The sequence below is a fragment of the Elephantulus edwardii genome, unplaced genomic scaffold (assembly GCF_000299155.1).
Source record: "Elephantulus edwardii isolate Elephantulus edwardi_28Jun2011 unplaced genomic scaffold, EleEdw1.0 scaffold00014, whole genome shotgun sequence".
Classification (NCBI taxonomy): Eukaryota; Metazoa; Chordata; class Mammalia; order Macroscelidea; family Macroscelididae; genus Elephantulus; species Elephantulus edwardii.
Window position 1 is genome coordinate 11,235,934 of NW_006399764.1, and position 12,386 is coordinate 11,248,319.

At 40.5% G+C, this 12,386-nt stretch overlaps 1 protein-coding gene across 1 annotated transcript in view; it reads right to left on the bottom strand.

The window, feature by feature from the left end:
* Positions 1-12,386, bottom strand: part of FOCAD (focadhesin) — a 282,657-nt gene that overhangs the window by 71,011 nt on the left and 199,260 nt on the right. Inside the window, exons 24-25 of the mRNA XM_006881273.1 lie at positions 7,966-8,074; positions 2,944-3,060 (exon numbers count right to left, since the gene is read on the bottom strand). Coding sequence (XP_006881335.1) covers positions 2,944-3,060; positions 7,966-8,074 — 226 coding nt within the window. The remainder of the gene's footprint in view (positions 1-2,943; positions 3,061-7,965; positions 8,075-12,386) is intronic.

Genomic DNA, 12,386 nt, shown 5'->3' on the forward strand with positions numbered 1-12,386 from the left:
TTTTTTTCCTCCTTACTGAAATAATCTGCTACTAAATAATCACTTAACTAATAATGGCCTTTTAAATTTGAAAAGTAAATTCCAAGTGCCTTCCTTTTTAAATGATGTGAACGCTCTCTCTATAAAGACGGAAACAATTTCAGTGTTACTGAAAGCTCACATGTGCATACATTCAAAAAATCCACAGTAAAGACATCCCTGGTTTAACAAACCACTAAGACATATTATAAATGTAATTTCTGAAAGCCAGGAGTTGTCCAGGAGAGAAAAGGGGGAAAAGTATTAAAAAAACAACAAGTGGACGTTTCTATGGAGGGAAGAGTGTATGTTTAGTGTGGGGATCTGTTGGCAGACCTCCCAAAATTTTTGGTGGGAACACTTCCCAGTAGATGGATTATTTCCTACAGGGGGTTAATTCCTTTTAATTAAAAAGGAAGTTGAAATCCTAAAAGCCTTTGGTTACAAAGCAATAACTAGCTATTCAAAATGAAATGGAGAGCCTACATACGCCCTTCCTATATGTAATTACGGGAAAGAAATGAATAACAGCACCAATAAAATGACAGGGCAGTCAACTATGAGCAACTTCGACAAGAATTCCCCGTTAGAAAGCTCTACCAGACATTTTCTACGTTTATAAATATGTCTCAAGCAGAGAAGAAAGGCCATTTATCATTCCTTACTATTCCCCACTTGAAATGTTCAGACACACCATGTTATCCCTTGCAGTCAGAGCACATTAAAATGCGTTTTTTAACTCTTATGCTCATTTTGTTTCTAACCTTTAGCACTAGAATAATAAAATAAAACATGTGCTGAGTTATGCTTTAAGATAACACAGCACTGTTGTACTGACAATGTTAGGACAATGGAAATAAAGGAAGTGGCTTCTGAAATAGGGCTTTGAAAAGTGCAATAATGAAAACCCACAAAGGTATAGAGGCACCCTGAGCAGGCTAGTCAGGAGATTATTTTTATTGATTTGCAAGAAGTAACTAGCATTATTAGAAACCTACAATATCCTGTCCTGGTGAATATCTGAACCTTACTGTTACTGCAATGACCTCCACAGAGGTTATTAAACAAGTTTTTTTATCTATCTTTAAAAAAGAGAAGAACATTTCTGACAGGAAGCAAATCTTCATAAAGAAATATTTCTTTGAGAAAAATGTATTTACCAGTTAAATTCTGCATTGTCTGGTAAGTTCTTTTTTTTGTCCTAAAGTACAGTTTAAAATATAGCTCTGGCCTCCCCCAGATGGATACATACCTGGTCTCTGAGGGCAGGAAGACAGACGCACACACACAACTGTACAAAGAAGACTTAGGGCGATGGGGTTTCAGGCTAAATTCATGATCTTAGCAACAAGTCTGGATCTTGTATATTTTTATTCAAATCAGGTATAATCCCCTGCCTCTCAGCTGACTGTCCCATGATCACTATAATTCTCTAAGCAATGGATAGCTGATAGGGTGAAAAAGAAAATAACTCCATGTGGATACAAAAATAAAGCATGTACCACAACCAACAAAAGCAAAATGAAGCATAAAGACCACAACAAAACCCCCTGTGTTTAATTTTGCTTCAAATCTTGAGAAATAACACATAAACAATGACAATGCTTGAGTAACTAGCTGGTGATTTTAGAGGATCAATGACAATCTGACTTTGTATTGACTAAGTTTCTAAAACATTCCCTTGTGCATCTAATAGGAGCTTGGTTTGTTGCATGTGCTTTTGTGGTAGGCATGCTACGCTCATGTTTTAAACAAAGTGCTAAGCCCTTGTATGCAGATACTCACAATCACTACTACAGTTGGCAAAGCATTACTTTTTACTTTCATTTAACAGATTTAAAAAAAAAATTAAAATGAGAGAGGTGCAGTATCAGGTCAACAGCCACAAAATTAGTAAGGGTGTAACAAGTGCTACCATTACTTCATGTAATATAGTTCAATCACTTCACTTTACATAAGGGCACTCTGGTGGCCTGGTGATAAGAACCTGCGTGGCAATCCCAAAGGTATGTGGTTCAAATCCATGCAGGAGAAGGATGGACAATGTCCCCACGTGTAATTAATTGTCTCTGAAAAACACACTGGCAGGTCAGCTATCGATCGGTTCTGACTTAATGGCACACAATAGCAACACTTTTTATATAAGGAGACAAAGGTCCAAATAGATTAAATGGCCATGATTTACAGAGTCTGAAATTATAAAACCACAACAAGATACACTGGGCCTTTACTCTTCAGCTTATGTTCCTTCTACCACAGTCACTCAAATGTAACTAAACATTAGAATATTCTGGACAGCTTTTAAAATGATGCTTCTCAGGGCCACTCACAAGTATTTCTTTTCTTAATTGTTACATAAAAAGCCTCAGTGGTATACTGTGTAGCATGCTGTGCTGCAAACCAAAGAGGTGAGGAGTTTGAATCCACTAGCTGCTTTAATGGAGAAAGAGAGAGTTTCCTCCCACTAAGAATTACAGCCAAGGAGCTCCAAGAGGAGTTGAAACAGACTCTATGCAGTGGGCTTATTATAAATTTTGATATGTTGTTGTTGTTGTTGTCGTTGTTGTATACTGCAGAGTTAGAATTGACCCACAACTGACCCTCCAGCATGTTTTCAGAGGCAGTTAATTGCACGAGAGGAGACTGCCCATCCTTCTCCCATGGAGTGGCTGGTGGCCTTAAACTGTACGCCTCTGGGACTGCAGCACAGCTTCTTACCACTAGGCCACCAGAGATTCCTATATTTTCATATAGATGTGGATAAAAAGACCCCCAGGTCTTTTTAATGTACAGACAGGGTGAAAAATACTATATTGTTTCATAGATTTGCATGCAAGCAACTGATAAGAAAAAAAGTCAACCTTAAAAAAAAAAAAAAGAGTCAACCTTCCGTTTTCTGGCAGGTTCTTTATCTCTCTGACTTACATAATAAAACCAGGAGAGGAGCTGTCCTTCTGGTTGGTAACGACTATCTACGATGACCAGGAGGGTATCAAGCACCATGGAAACCCACTCTTTCATTGAAAGAAAATTAGGTTGAATCTGCAGGTGAAGAAAAACATAAAATAATCATTAGGATTAAACAGTGAAGTGTTTTTACAAAGAAGTCGATTTCACACATCAGGGCTCCAAAAAGGTAAATTGTTATTTGACAAGTGTATAGCATCATCTGCGCCATATCAGGTAAAAGGCTTTGCTTTTATACGACATAGCAGAACTGAGAGGATGAGGGTTGCAGACCATATCCCAGTCCTTCAGAGTTCTAAGTCCAGTCATTTATAATGTGGAAGTTAAAAGGAGAGATGTGTAGAAAAAGCAATAAAAATCTTCTTAATTCTACAACTTGCTATTTCACAAAAGCAGCAAAAAAGCACCAGAGCTCTGGTGGCCTAGAAGCAAGAAGCTGCACTGCAATCCTGAAGGTGTGTGGTTTGAATCTACCAGATGCTCCGCTGGAGGAGGAGGGGTAATTTCGTCCTGTGCCAGTCAGATCTGATTTGCTGGTACGCAACAAGGAAGAAAAAAAAAGCAGCCTCCATAGTTTTGTTCAACTCCTTTAGAATGTCTATACGTTATACAAGTGTTCAGGTCTTTCGTTCATAGGGTCCCTATGAGTTGTCTATGACTCGACGGCACTTAACAACAACAACAACGAGAAAGTTCTGTTGGCCTAGAGGATAGAAAGCGATGCTACCAAGCCAAAGGTGGGTGATTTTAATCTACAGCCCTCAGGCCTGGTTTTAACTGTTTTTGGTCAAATAATCTTCTAAGTCGTATAGCAATGGTCTGTCCATTTGCTGTACAGAGGTAACTCGTGGTTGCTGTCATGGTGAACACTGTGACACTGGTATGTCAAATGAGATAATGGTTACCCATGGTGGACAGTGTTTGGTGGAGCTTCCCGATTAAAACAAGTTTGGAAGGAGGAGTGGCATCCACTTCCTAAATAGCTTGACTCCGGAAACTCTAGGAACTTGGAGAAGTGATGAAATGATACAAGTGTTCAGGTCTTTCATTCATAGAATTGCTGTGAGTAGTCTATGACCCGGTGACACTTAACAACAATCGCTATAGCTTTGATGGCCTAGTGTGTTGTCAACCCCAAGGCACATGGTTTGAATCTACCAGCTGCTCCATGGGACAAAGATAAGCAATCTCCTCCCATGTGATTCACAGCCTCTGAAAACCTACTGGAGGGTCAGCTATGAGTTGATTTTGACTTGACTGCATAGAACAACAATAACATACAGTCATCAATCAAAGATCAATCATGACACTAACTTCCTTGTCATTTGAAAAATCGAGAATAGAAACATAAATGATATTGAGTTTGGAAAAGAATGAGAAAGAATGCAAAAATAAAGCTCCATTCATTCAGAGTAGAACTTGATTTTAAAATTATTCATGGTAATGGACAGCAAAAGCATCTGTTACCTTAAAGCTCAGGTAGTGCAAACCAAAAAAAAAAAAAAAGATATTGCAGTATTGAGGCTCTCCTTGAATGAATTGCTTGAATCAAACAGTCTTCTTCATATGATCCTTAGATGATAGTCACATTTAGAATTGAATTAAGTTTGAATATTTTAATTTTTAAGGATAATCAGGTCTTGAGTTTGTGCTCATTAATAGCCAAAGACAATGAATGGTTAACTACAGTATAGCTACACAATGGAGTACTATACAACATTAAGAGCAATAAAGACTTACAAAATACTGTATAACAAGGGGGAATGCAGACAATATACTGAGTGAACTACGTTAGTCATAAGAGGGCAAATTATATGAGACTCTTACTATAAAAAGGTAAAGAAAGGTTTACATGTGGATGGAATCATTCTTGGATAGTTACCAAGAATGGGAAGGGCAGGAGATGGCAGTAAAAACTAATACACAGATAACAGATACTTTTAAGCTGGATAAAGATAAAGGCAATATACAATAAGAGGATGATCAGACATTGTGAATATTGTAATTAATGTTAAAACAAAACCTGTATAACTGACTGAATGAAAAAAAAAACACTCTCCTTTGCAAACTTTCACCCATCACTCTGAAGAAAAAAAATGTAAAGGTCCTTCCTTACGCTGTGTGGTTTCTCACTACTGTGTTCGTGTGTTAGAGCAAGAACAAAAATGGGAGAAGCAGCACAAAGAGTAAGAGAGTGTGGCCTTCACAATTCTGTGAGCCAGCTCGCCATGACTAGGGCAAGTTAACACTAGTAAAGCAGCTGTTGTTGCATTATTGTGTCTTATGGCGAACCATGCTGTGTCAGAATGGCCTGTGTTCCATAGAGGTTTCTGCAGTTGCTTTTATTAAACTCAAAGACTAAGTTTTTCTGCCTAGGTGCTGCTGGATAGACTGCCAATCTTGGTCTAGGAACTGAGAACCCTTTGCACCATCCAGAGAATCTGTGTAACTGGTAGCTTGGCATAAAATATCACTGGACTGAGGGCATGGTAGAGAGGGGATAAGCTTTTTTAGGCTGTATATCTACTGACCATGACGCTTCTGCTGAAGCCATCCAGGGCACTTGCATCTTTTAATAATTTTGAAAGGTGTGATTTGAGTTAAAGGTGACAAAGTAAGTTAATGTTACATTCAACCATTTATATGCATTATGTTTTATACCAATAATTATAATACCTACAACATAATCCCACTCTTTCTGTTTTCTCCCTATAATTTTTATTTCCATCAATCCTTCTAAATGTAGGATATAAAATATTGTCTTTTAGGAGTATGTCAGCTAAAGAGAGGAAGATACTCAACAACATGGACTGCCAGAGCGACTGTACACAGAGTAGATTGAGGGCTCTTTTGAATATCTGAAATTAATCTGCTTTAAAAAAATGTTTGACACTTTCTCACTATTCAAATAAACTTCTGAATACAAAGTCAAATCTTTCATGTGTTAACTGATGGTACTTGTACTCTTCATGCAGTAATTCCTTGAATCCTATAAATAATTCCTTGAATCCTATAAATATCCTCCAAATATTTGATATTTTCCTAAACATTCCTCTGGAAGCTCTATGAACTTTGAGAAATGATAGTTAGAGAAAGGCTTCGGGTCTTTTGTTCTTTGGGTCACTAGGAGTCATGCTTGACTCGATGGCAGTCAACAACAACGACGAGTCTAGTACCCTTTGGGAATTTCCTCTCCGCACTATGTGAAGTTTGGTTAGAAGCTCAGTGGAGGGAGCTACTCGCCGAGGAGGAGCATGGAACCCTCGCACCCCTGAATCATGGCTGAGCGCTGTTGTTGGGTGATGACAAGCATGTCTCACAGAAACCCCAAGAACAGGTCTAAACCTGTCCTGTCCTGTGCCACCCTCATCATCTCTGACGTAGTAAGCCCCTCCTTCGCTGACCCTCTCCCTTTCCACACGTGACCTCCTTTTCCAAGGAAGAACCTCTCCTCCCAACATGAGTGGTGTAAGGGCAGGAAGCACCTTGAAAGTAATCTTTCCCAGTGGAGTGTTCCGCCCTGTTGCTTGGACTCCCAAGATCCTATGGATCACACAGTTTCCAAAACCTGCTTTTCAATCTTGCCCTTCATTCCATTAGTTTCCAGATTCCATACACTTCCAGTCTTCTTGTCACATAAATGAGTCAGAGTTGTTTTCCTGTGACTCAAAACACCTCACCAAGGAAAGAGTTAATAGGAAGATGTCTCAGGGAGGATAAGAGACGAGCTGAATAATGTTCAGTGAATCTGACTTTCTGCTGCAACAAGCAAACAAATGAAGGTTCAAACCCAGTTTGAAAAGAGCAGGACATTATTATATTTTAAAACAACTGTCTACTGTGTTTTATGTGATTTTCTTTCCTTCTTTTTAATAAGCATGAAAAGACACTCTTCTTTAATATGCTATCAAAAAATTCTCTCTTCAAGACAGTTTACAATATATTAGTTTAATACCATGATGGAGATACTGCTACTATAGCTAGCTGTTAATAATGGTACTAGTTACTGAGGGAGGTCTGGAGGCTGAGTGGTAAGGAGCTGCACTGCCAATGCAAAGGCAGGCAGTTCGAGTCCACCAGTTACTCCACAGGAGAAAGATGGGCATTCTCCTCCCTTGTGATTTACTGCCTTTGGAAACCAAGTGGAGGGTGTTATGGGTCGGTTCTGACTCTATGGTACACAACAACTATTTATTGAGGATTTGGCTCTATCAGTCATTGCACTGAGATTCTTATATTTAATGCCTGATATATTTACTCCCATTTCATAGATGAGGAAATGGGCTTTAAAATGGAAAGTTAAAAGCAAAAGGTGAAAGAAGACAAGTACTAGGAATTTAAACACAGAATTCTTCTCTTCTGTTCTTTATCCACTCAGCAATATTCTAACTAGATAGTGACAGCTACCATATAAGGAGACTTAAAGTAAGAATAAATCCATGCCTTTTTATTTTGACAGATATGAATTATCTGGAAAAAAATACATTGGAAATGAACACTGGCCAGCTTGCCACATGTTTAATTAAGAAATAAATGCCTTGCAAAAATGAATAGGCACTTTGTCGTTGACATCTACAATTAAAATGCAAAGTACATTTTTTTTCAGTCAGTAAACACTGCTTATTTATCATTTTCTGACAGCATTGTTCACTTTCAGTAAGCCTAGTTAACCTTCTAAGATTGGTTACCACTGATATAATCACAAAAAGACAACCTCTGTTGCATAAAATTGGCACCTTCAAATGGAAATGACCACTTAACTGTGATGGAGAGAGCACAACAAAGAAGCAGCAGAGAAGCTCCAGAGACAGTGAGGCTCAGGAAAGAAAGGCCCATCACCCAGCAGAACCTCGTGCTGCGATGGCAGGGGCGGACCTCCTGAACCCAGGGCCGGACCCCCGAGAGCTCGGCCTTCAGACTTCTCACCTTTCAAACATTCCACAGCCAAGGTCCCACTCATTCCAGTCAGCCTTAACTCACCTCCAGAGCCCCTTCCAATTCAGAGGAGAGGCTGGCTTCGTGCTTGGACACGACAACAGCAAGGCTGCTTAAGGCTAACAGCGCATTCCCTTTGACCACTGGGCTGTCCCTGTTTCAAAAGAAGAGGGAAAAAAAATACAAGCAAGAACTTTGGGGCATTAAACGGCAGAAGAGAAAGAGCTATTAGGGAGGGAGGATGAGCAAAGACACAGGTGTCTGCCCCCTCAGTGAGCTTCGTACACACAGGCCCAGTTTTTGCCTGATGCCAACATCTTCCATCTTTCTTCTGACACTGGTGCTGGTTTTGAATCCTCTCTTTTGCATGTTGCTACATTTATTTTTGTAACTTAGAAGTTCAAGCTCACATCTCTCTGTGCTTTTTTCCTAATTTTTTTTTCCACTGAAATTGCATTCCCTAAATTATCTTCTTCTGTGTTATTCTGGCCAATTTGAATTTATTTGGTTTCTTCCGAAAACACAAGCAAGGACAGTTGGGCGGATGAACCCCACCAGAACAGAACGGCCTCTGGCTTTTCTGAAGTGCTGGTGTGTGGAACCACCTTCAAGTGACTGGCTCCAGACAGCATTCTTGATTGCAACTGGACACACTGTCATTACGTTCCTCTCTTTCTTCCACTTGCTATGCCAAACCCAGCAACCATGAAAGCAGTTTGTAATACAATTTGGAGACACTCTAAGATGTAAAAAAGGTTTGTTTTTAGACCTAGGAATGAAAGCTTGTCTTTGATGTTATTTAGATAGAAGTGTTCTAATAGTAGAAGAAAGTCTGTTGGATTTCTGAATTTTGTATCAAAAAAATTGACATATTTTAACCTATTTTCACTTGACAATGTACACTGAGCATTATCCATAATTCCAAACCAATCCTAAGAAATAAAGTCTCAGATGAGACACTGAGGAGAAGTTCTTAGCTTGACAATTTTGTCACAGAGGAACTCAGGCCACAGTGTATTCATATCATCAAACAGTTAAATTCTACATCTTATTATTGTGGGCTCCCATAAATCCAGAGTAAGCTCCCCAGCATCAACACTTGAAAGCTGAAGCGGAAGAACCACTCTCTGCTTACCCCAGTGCTGTCCATGGACGGTCACCTAGACCCTCCTAATGAGGACTGGTCACCTAGCGGGTACGGAGTTGCATTGCCAACCCCAAAGCAAGCAGTTCGAATTCACCAAGCTTCTCTGTAGGAAAAAGTTAGGCAACCTCCTCCTGTGCAATTTAAAGGCTCTGAAAACTCTGAAGGGTCAGCTACGAGTCAGTTCTCATGCGACAGCAATGAGAGAGTCTTCCAGGTGCAGGCCAAAGGCACAATTGAGAAAGTGAGTCAATGGCTATTAACTAGGGAAGAGAAACCCAGGTTTGTGCATTTGTGCATCCACCTGCTAAGAACTGGGCTTTAGCATCCCCCCTGAGCAAGTTCTTGTACGTGTCAGTCCATCTGTTCCTGCTTCCTCAACTGCCTCTTCTCCTGCTGTCTTTAGGGAAGGCAGTTAATAAGCCCCATGAAGACCCGCTCTGCATTTTCTTCATTCGTATTTCATTTTTTATCTCTATGAGGCCTGCCACATATTGGTTGGTGGTGCTGTTAAATATCATTGAATCGGAACTGCTTCATAGCTGACCCTACAGCAGGTTTTCAGAGGCTGTAAATCTCACAGGAAGATGTTGCCCATTTCCTCCCACAGAGCAGCTGGTGGGTTCAAACTGTGTGTCTTCAGTTGGCAGCACAGCTCCTCACCATTAGGCCACCAGAGCTCCCTATATATTGATAAGACAACAACATTCCTATTAGGGGTAATTTGTTGTTTGCTGTTGTTGTTATGTGTCATCGAGTAGCTTGCGACTCATAACAACCCTATGTACAAGAGCCCTGAACCCTGCTCTAGCCTGTGCCAACCTCACTGTCTTTGACACACGTACTCCTACTACCCCAATCACTGAATCGATCCATCTCATCAAGGGTGTTCCTCTCCTGTGCTGTCCCTCCACTCTCCCAAGCATGATGTCCCTCTCTAAGGACTGGTCCCTCCTTGCAACATGGGTAGGTACAGCAGGGAATAAAATGGCAAGAAAACCTTGAGGTCTATGTAGATGGCTCCAGTTTACTGACATTCTGCTTTAAGGATATTGAACACTCATAGCTAATAACATACCAGGAGGAAGCAAGATTGGCTTTGGGCATGCCCATAAGCCCAAGACATACAACCATTTAACAAAAGAAAAATGATAAGTAAATCTTTATTTCTAATATTAACCCTTTCCTTTATCTGAGAAGACAGTCAGGCCTGTGCCTTTAGAGTACGACCAGGAATCGCTCAGGTGAGAACAAAAGAGGCGGCCGGTATATTCCCAGTGATTTCTGGCTTTGGATTTAATGAGAATTTGGGTATTAATCTTTGAATAGAAAAAAGAAGTCATCTAGAGTCCCCACAACGCGTGCTTTGGCTCCATGCGCATGGCAGAAAGGGCCTGGGCCTGGCCCCTCTCAGGGCCATACGCTCAACACTTACATCCGGACATGAACTCAAGGAAGAACTGGTCAGATGAAACTCTACAACAAGTTCAGCGAAACCTCTTCACCCTGTTCTTCTTGATCAAATAAAGGTCCCCTACTAGCCACACAATAGCAACTCATTTGCATAATAACAAGTCAGCATCAGTGCAGTATTTATCTAGGCAACACCACTGACATTTTAATTAAACTGTCCTTTGAAACAAAGTGATGTCATTAACCTAATTAAAAAGCACAAGGAAGGATGAGCCACAATGATGTTTTCTTAGTATGAGGTTATATATTAGTAAAGTGACCCAAGCCTTTGGAGACTTGCATCTTCGAGTTTAAATTTATTTAACAAATAACAATGAAAATACATTTACATTAATCATCATGATTTGTCAGTGCTCTGGTTCTCCCCAAGGTCTATCCCTGATGCTTTAAAATGCTCTCGGATGAGGAAATTAGTCTAACTTTGCAGCTGATCTTTCACTCTCTGGCTTTAGCCAAACAAGCCCTGTTGTTGTTATGTGCCCTCAAGTCACTCTGACTCATAATGACCCTATGTACAGTATCTCTGAAATCTGTCTTATGCTGAACCAATCTTACTAATAATTACCTCTATTACTCCAGACACTGTGACAAATCTATCTCATCCAGGGTCTTTCTCTCTTGTGCCCTCCCTCTACTCTCCAGGCATGATGTCCTTTTCCAAGGACAGGTCCCTACTTGCAACATACCCAAAGTGTATGAGATGGAGCTCCAAAATCTTTTAAGGAGCAGCTTGGTTTCACCCTCTCCAGGGAATACTTGTTCTCCTGGCAGTCCATGATATGTTCAATACTCTTCTCCAGCACCACAACTCAAAGGCATCATGTCTTCTTCTATCATTCGTAGTCATTGTCCAACTCATGGATGTCAAGCAAGTTAAGTGCGAAGAACACAGCTTGCATCAGGTGCACCTTAGTCTCTAGACTGACATCATTGCTTTTCAACACTCTGGAGAAGTGTCCTGTCAGCATATTTCCCCAGTGCAATTTGTCTTTTGATTTCCTGACTGCTGGTGCCAACAAGCAGAAACTGTTAACAACCTCAATCTCTTTGACTATCATGCTGCTTGCCAATTGTCCCAGTGGTGAGAATCTTTGTTTTCTTGATGTTGAAGTTCAAACCATATTGAAGTCTGTGGTCCTTGACCTTCTGCAGCAAACACCTCAGGTCCTCCTCTGTTTCAGAGAGCCAAGTGTGTCATCTGTCTAAATCAGCTTCTGGAATCCCTGGTCCACGAAACGGAAAGTTAAACTGGCAGCATGCAGCGGAAGAGTCATCGCAGGGCGGAGGGCGCCGATGGGAAGAGCACAGAGAAGACGGCAGAGTAACCCTCTTCCCCTTTTGCTCTTTAGCACTGCTCTCTCAGCCTGTGTCCTTTAAACATCTCTTCACTTATCATGTTAATATTGTGGGGATCATTTTAAATAAGACACAGCCTATAAAATACTCTGAAATTTCTGATGAAAAGGTCACACCTTGAAAACAGACTATTTTTATCCTCTACCGTTGATAATGCGAACAGTCTCCTGTATCAGGTAATAGGTAGTGATGGTTTGCAAATCTGAAGATTCAAAGTCTTGCCCAAAATGAAATTTTGGAACAGAAAAATGCAAATGTTACCACAGAGTCAAAAGTACAGTTTGTTCTAAAAGAAAGCTGCTAGTTTCTTCAGGATTGGAGCCTTTTGTTGCGAATGTCAAAGGGCACTGCTTTAACAGGATATAAGGAGGGTACATAATAGAAGAGACTCTGAAAGGTAAAGGTCAGGGACAGCCCCCCTCGGAGCCCCCCAGCCCCGCAATATGCAGCTGAATGCTCTCCCACTGTGTCTGCAATTCACCAAAGGAGAGTT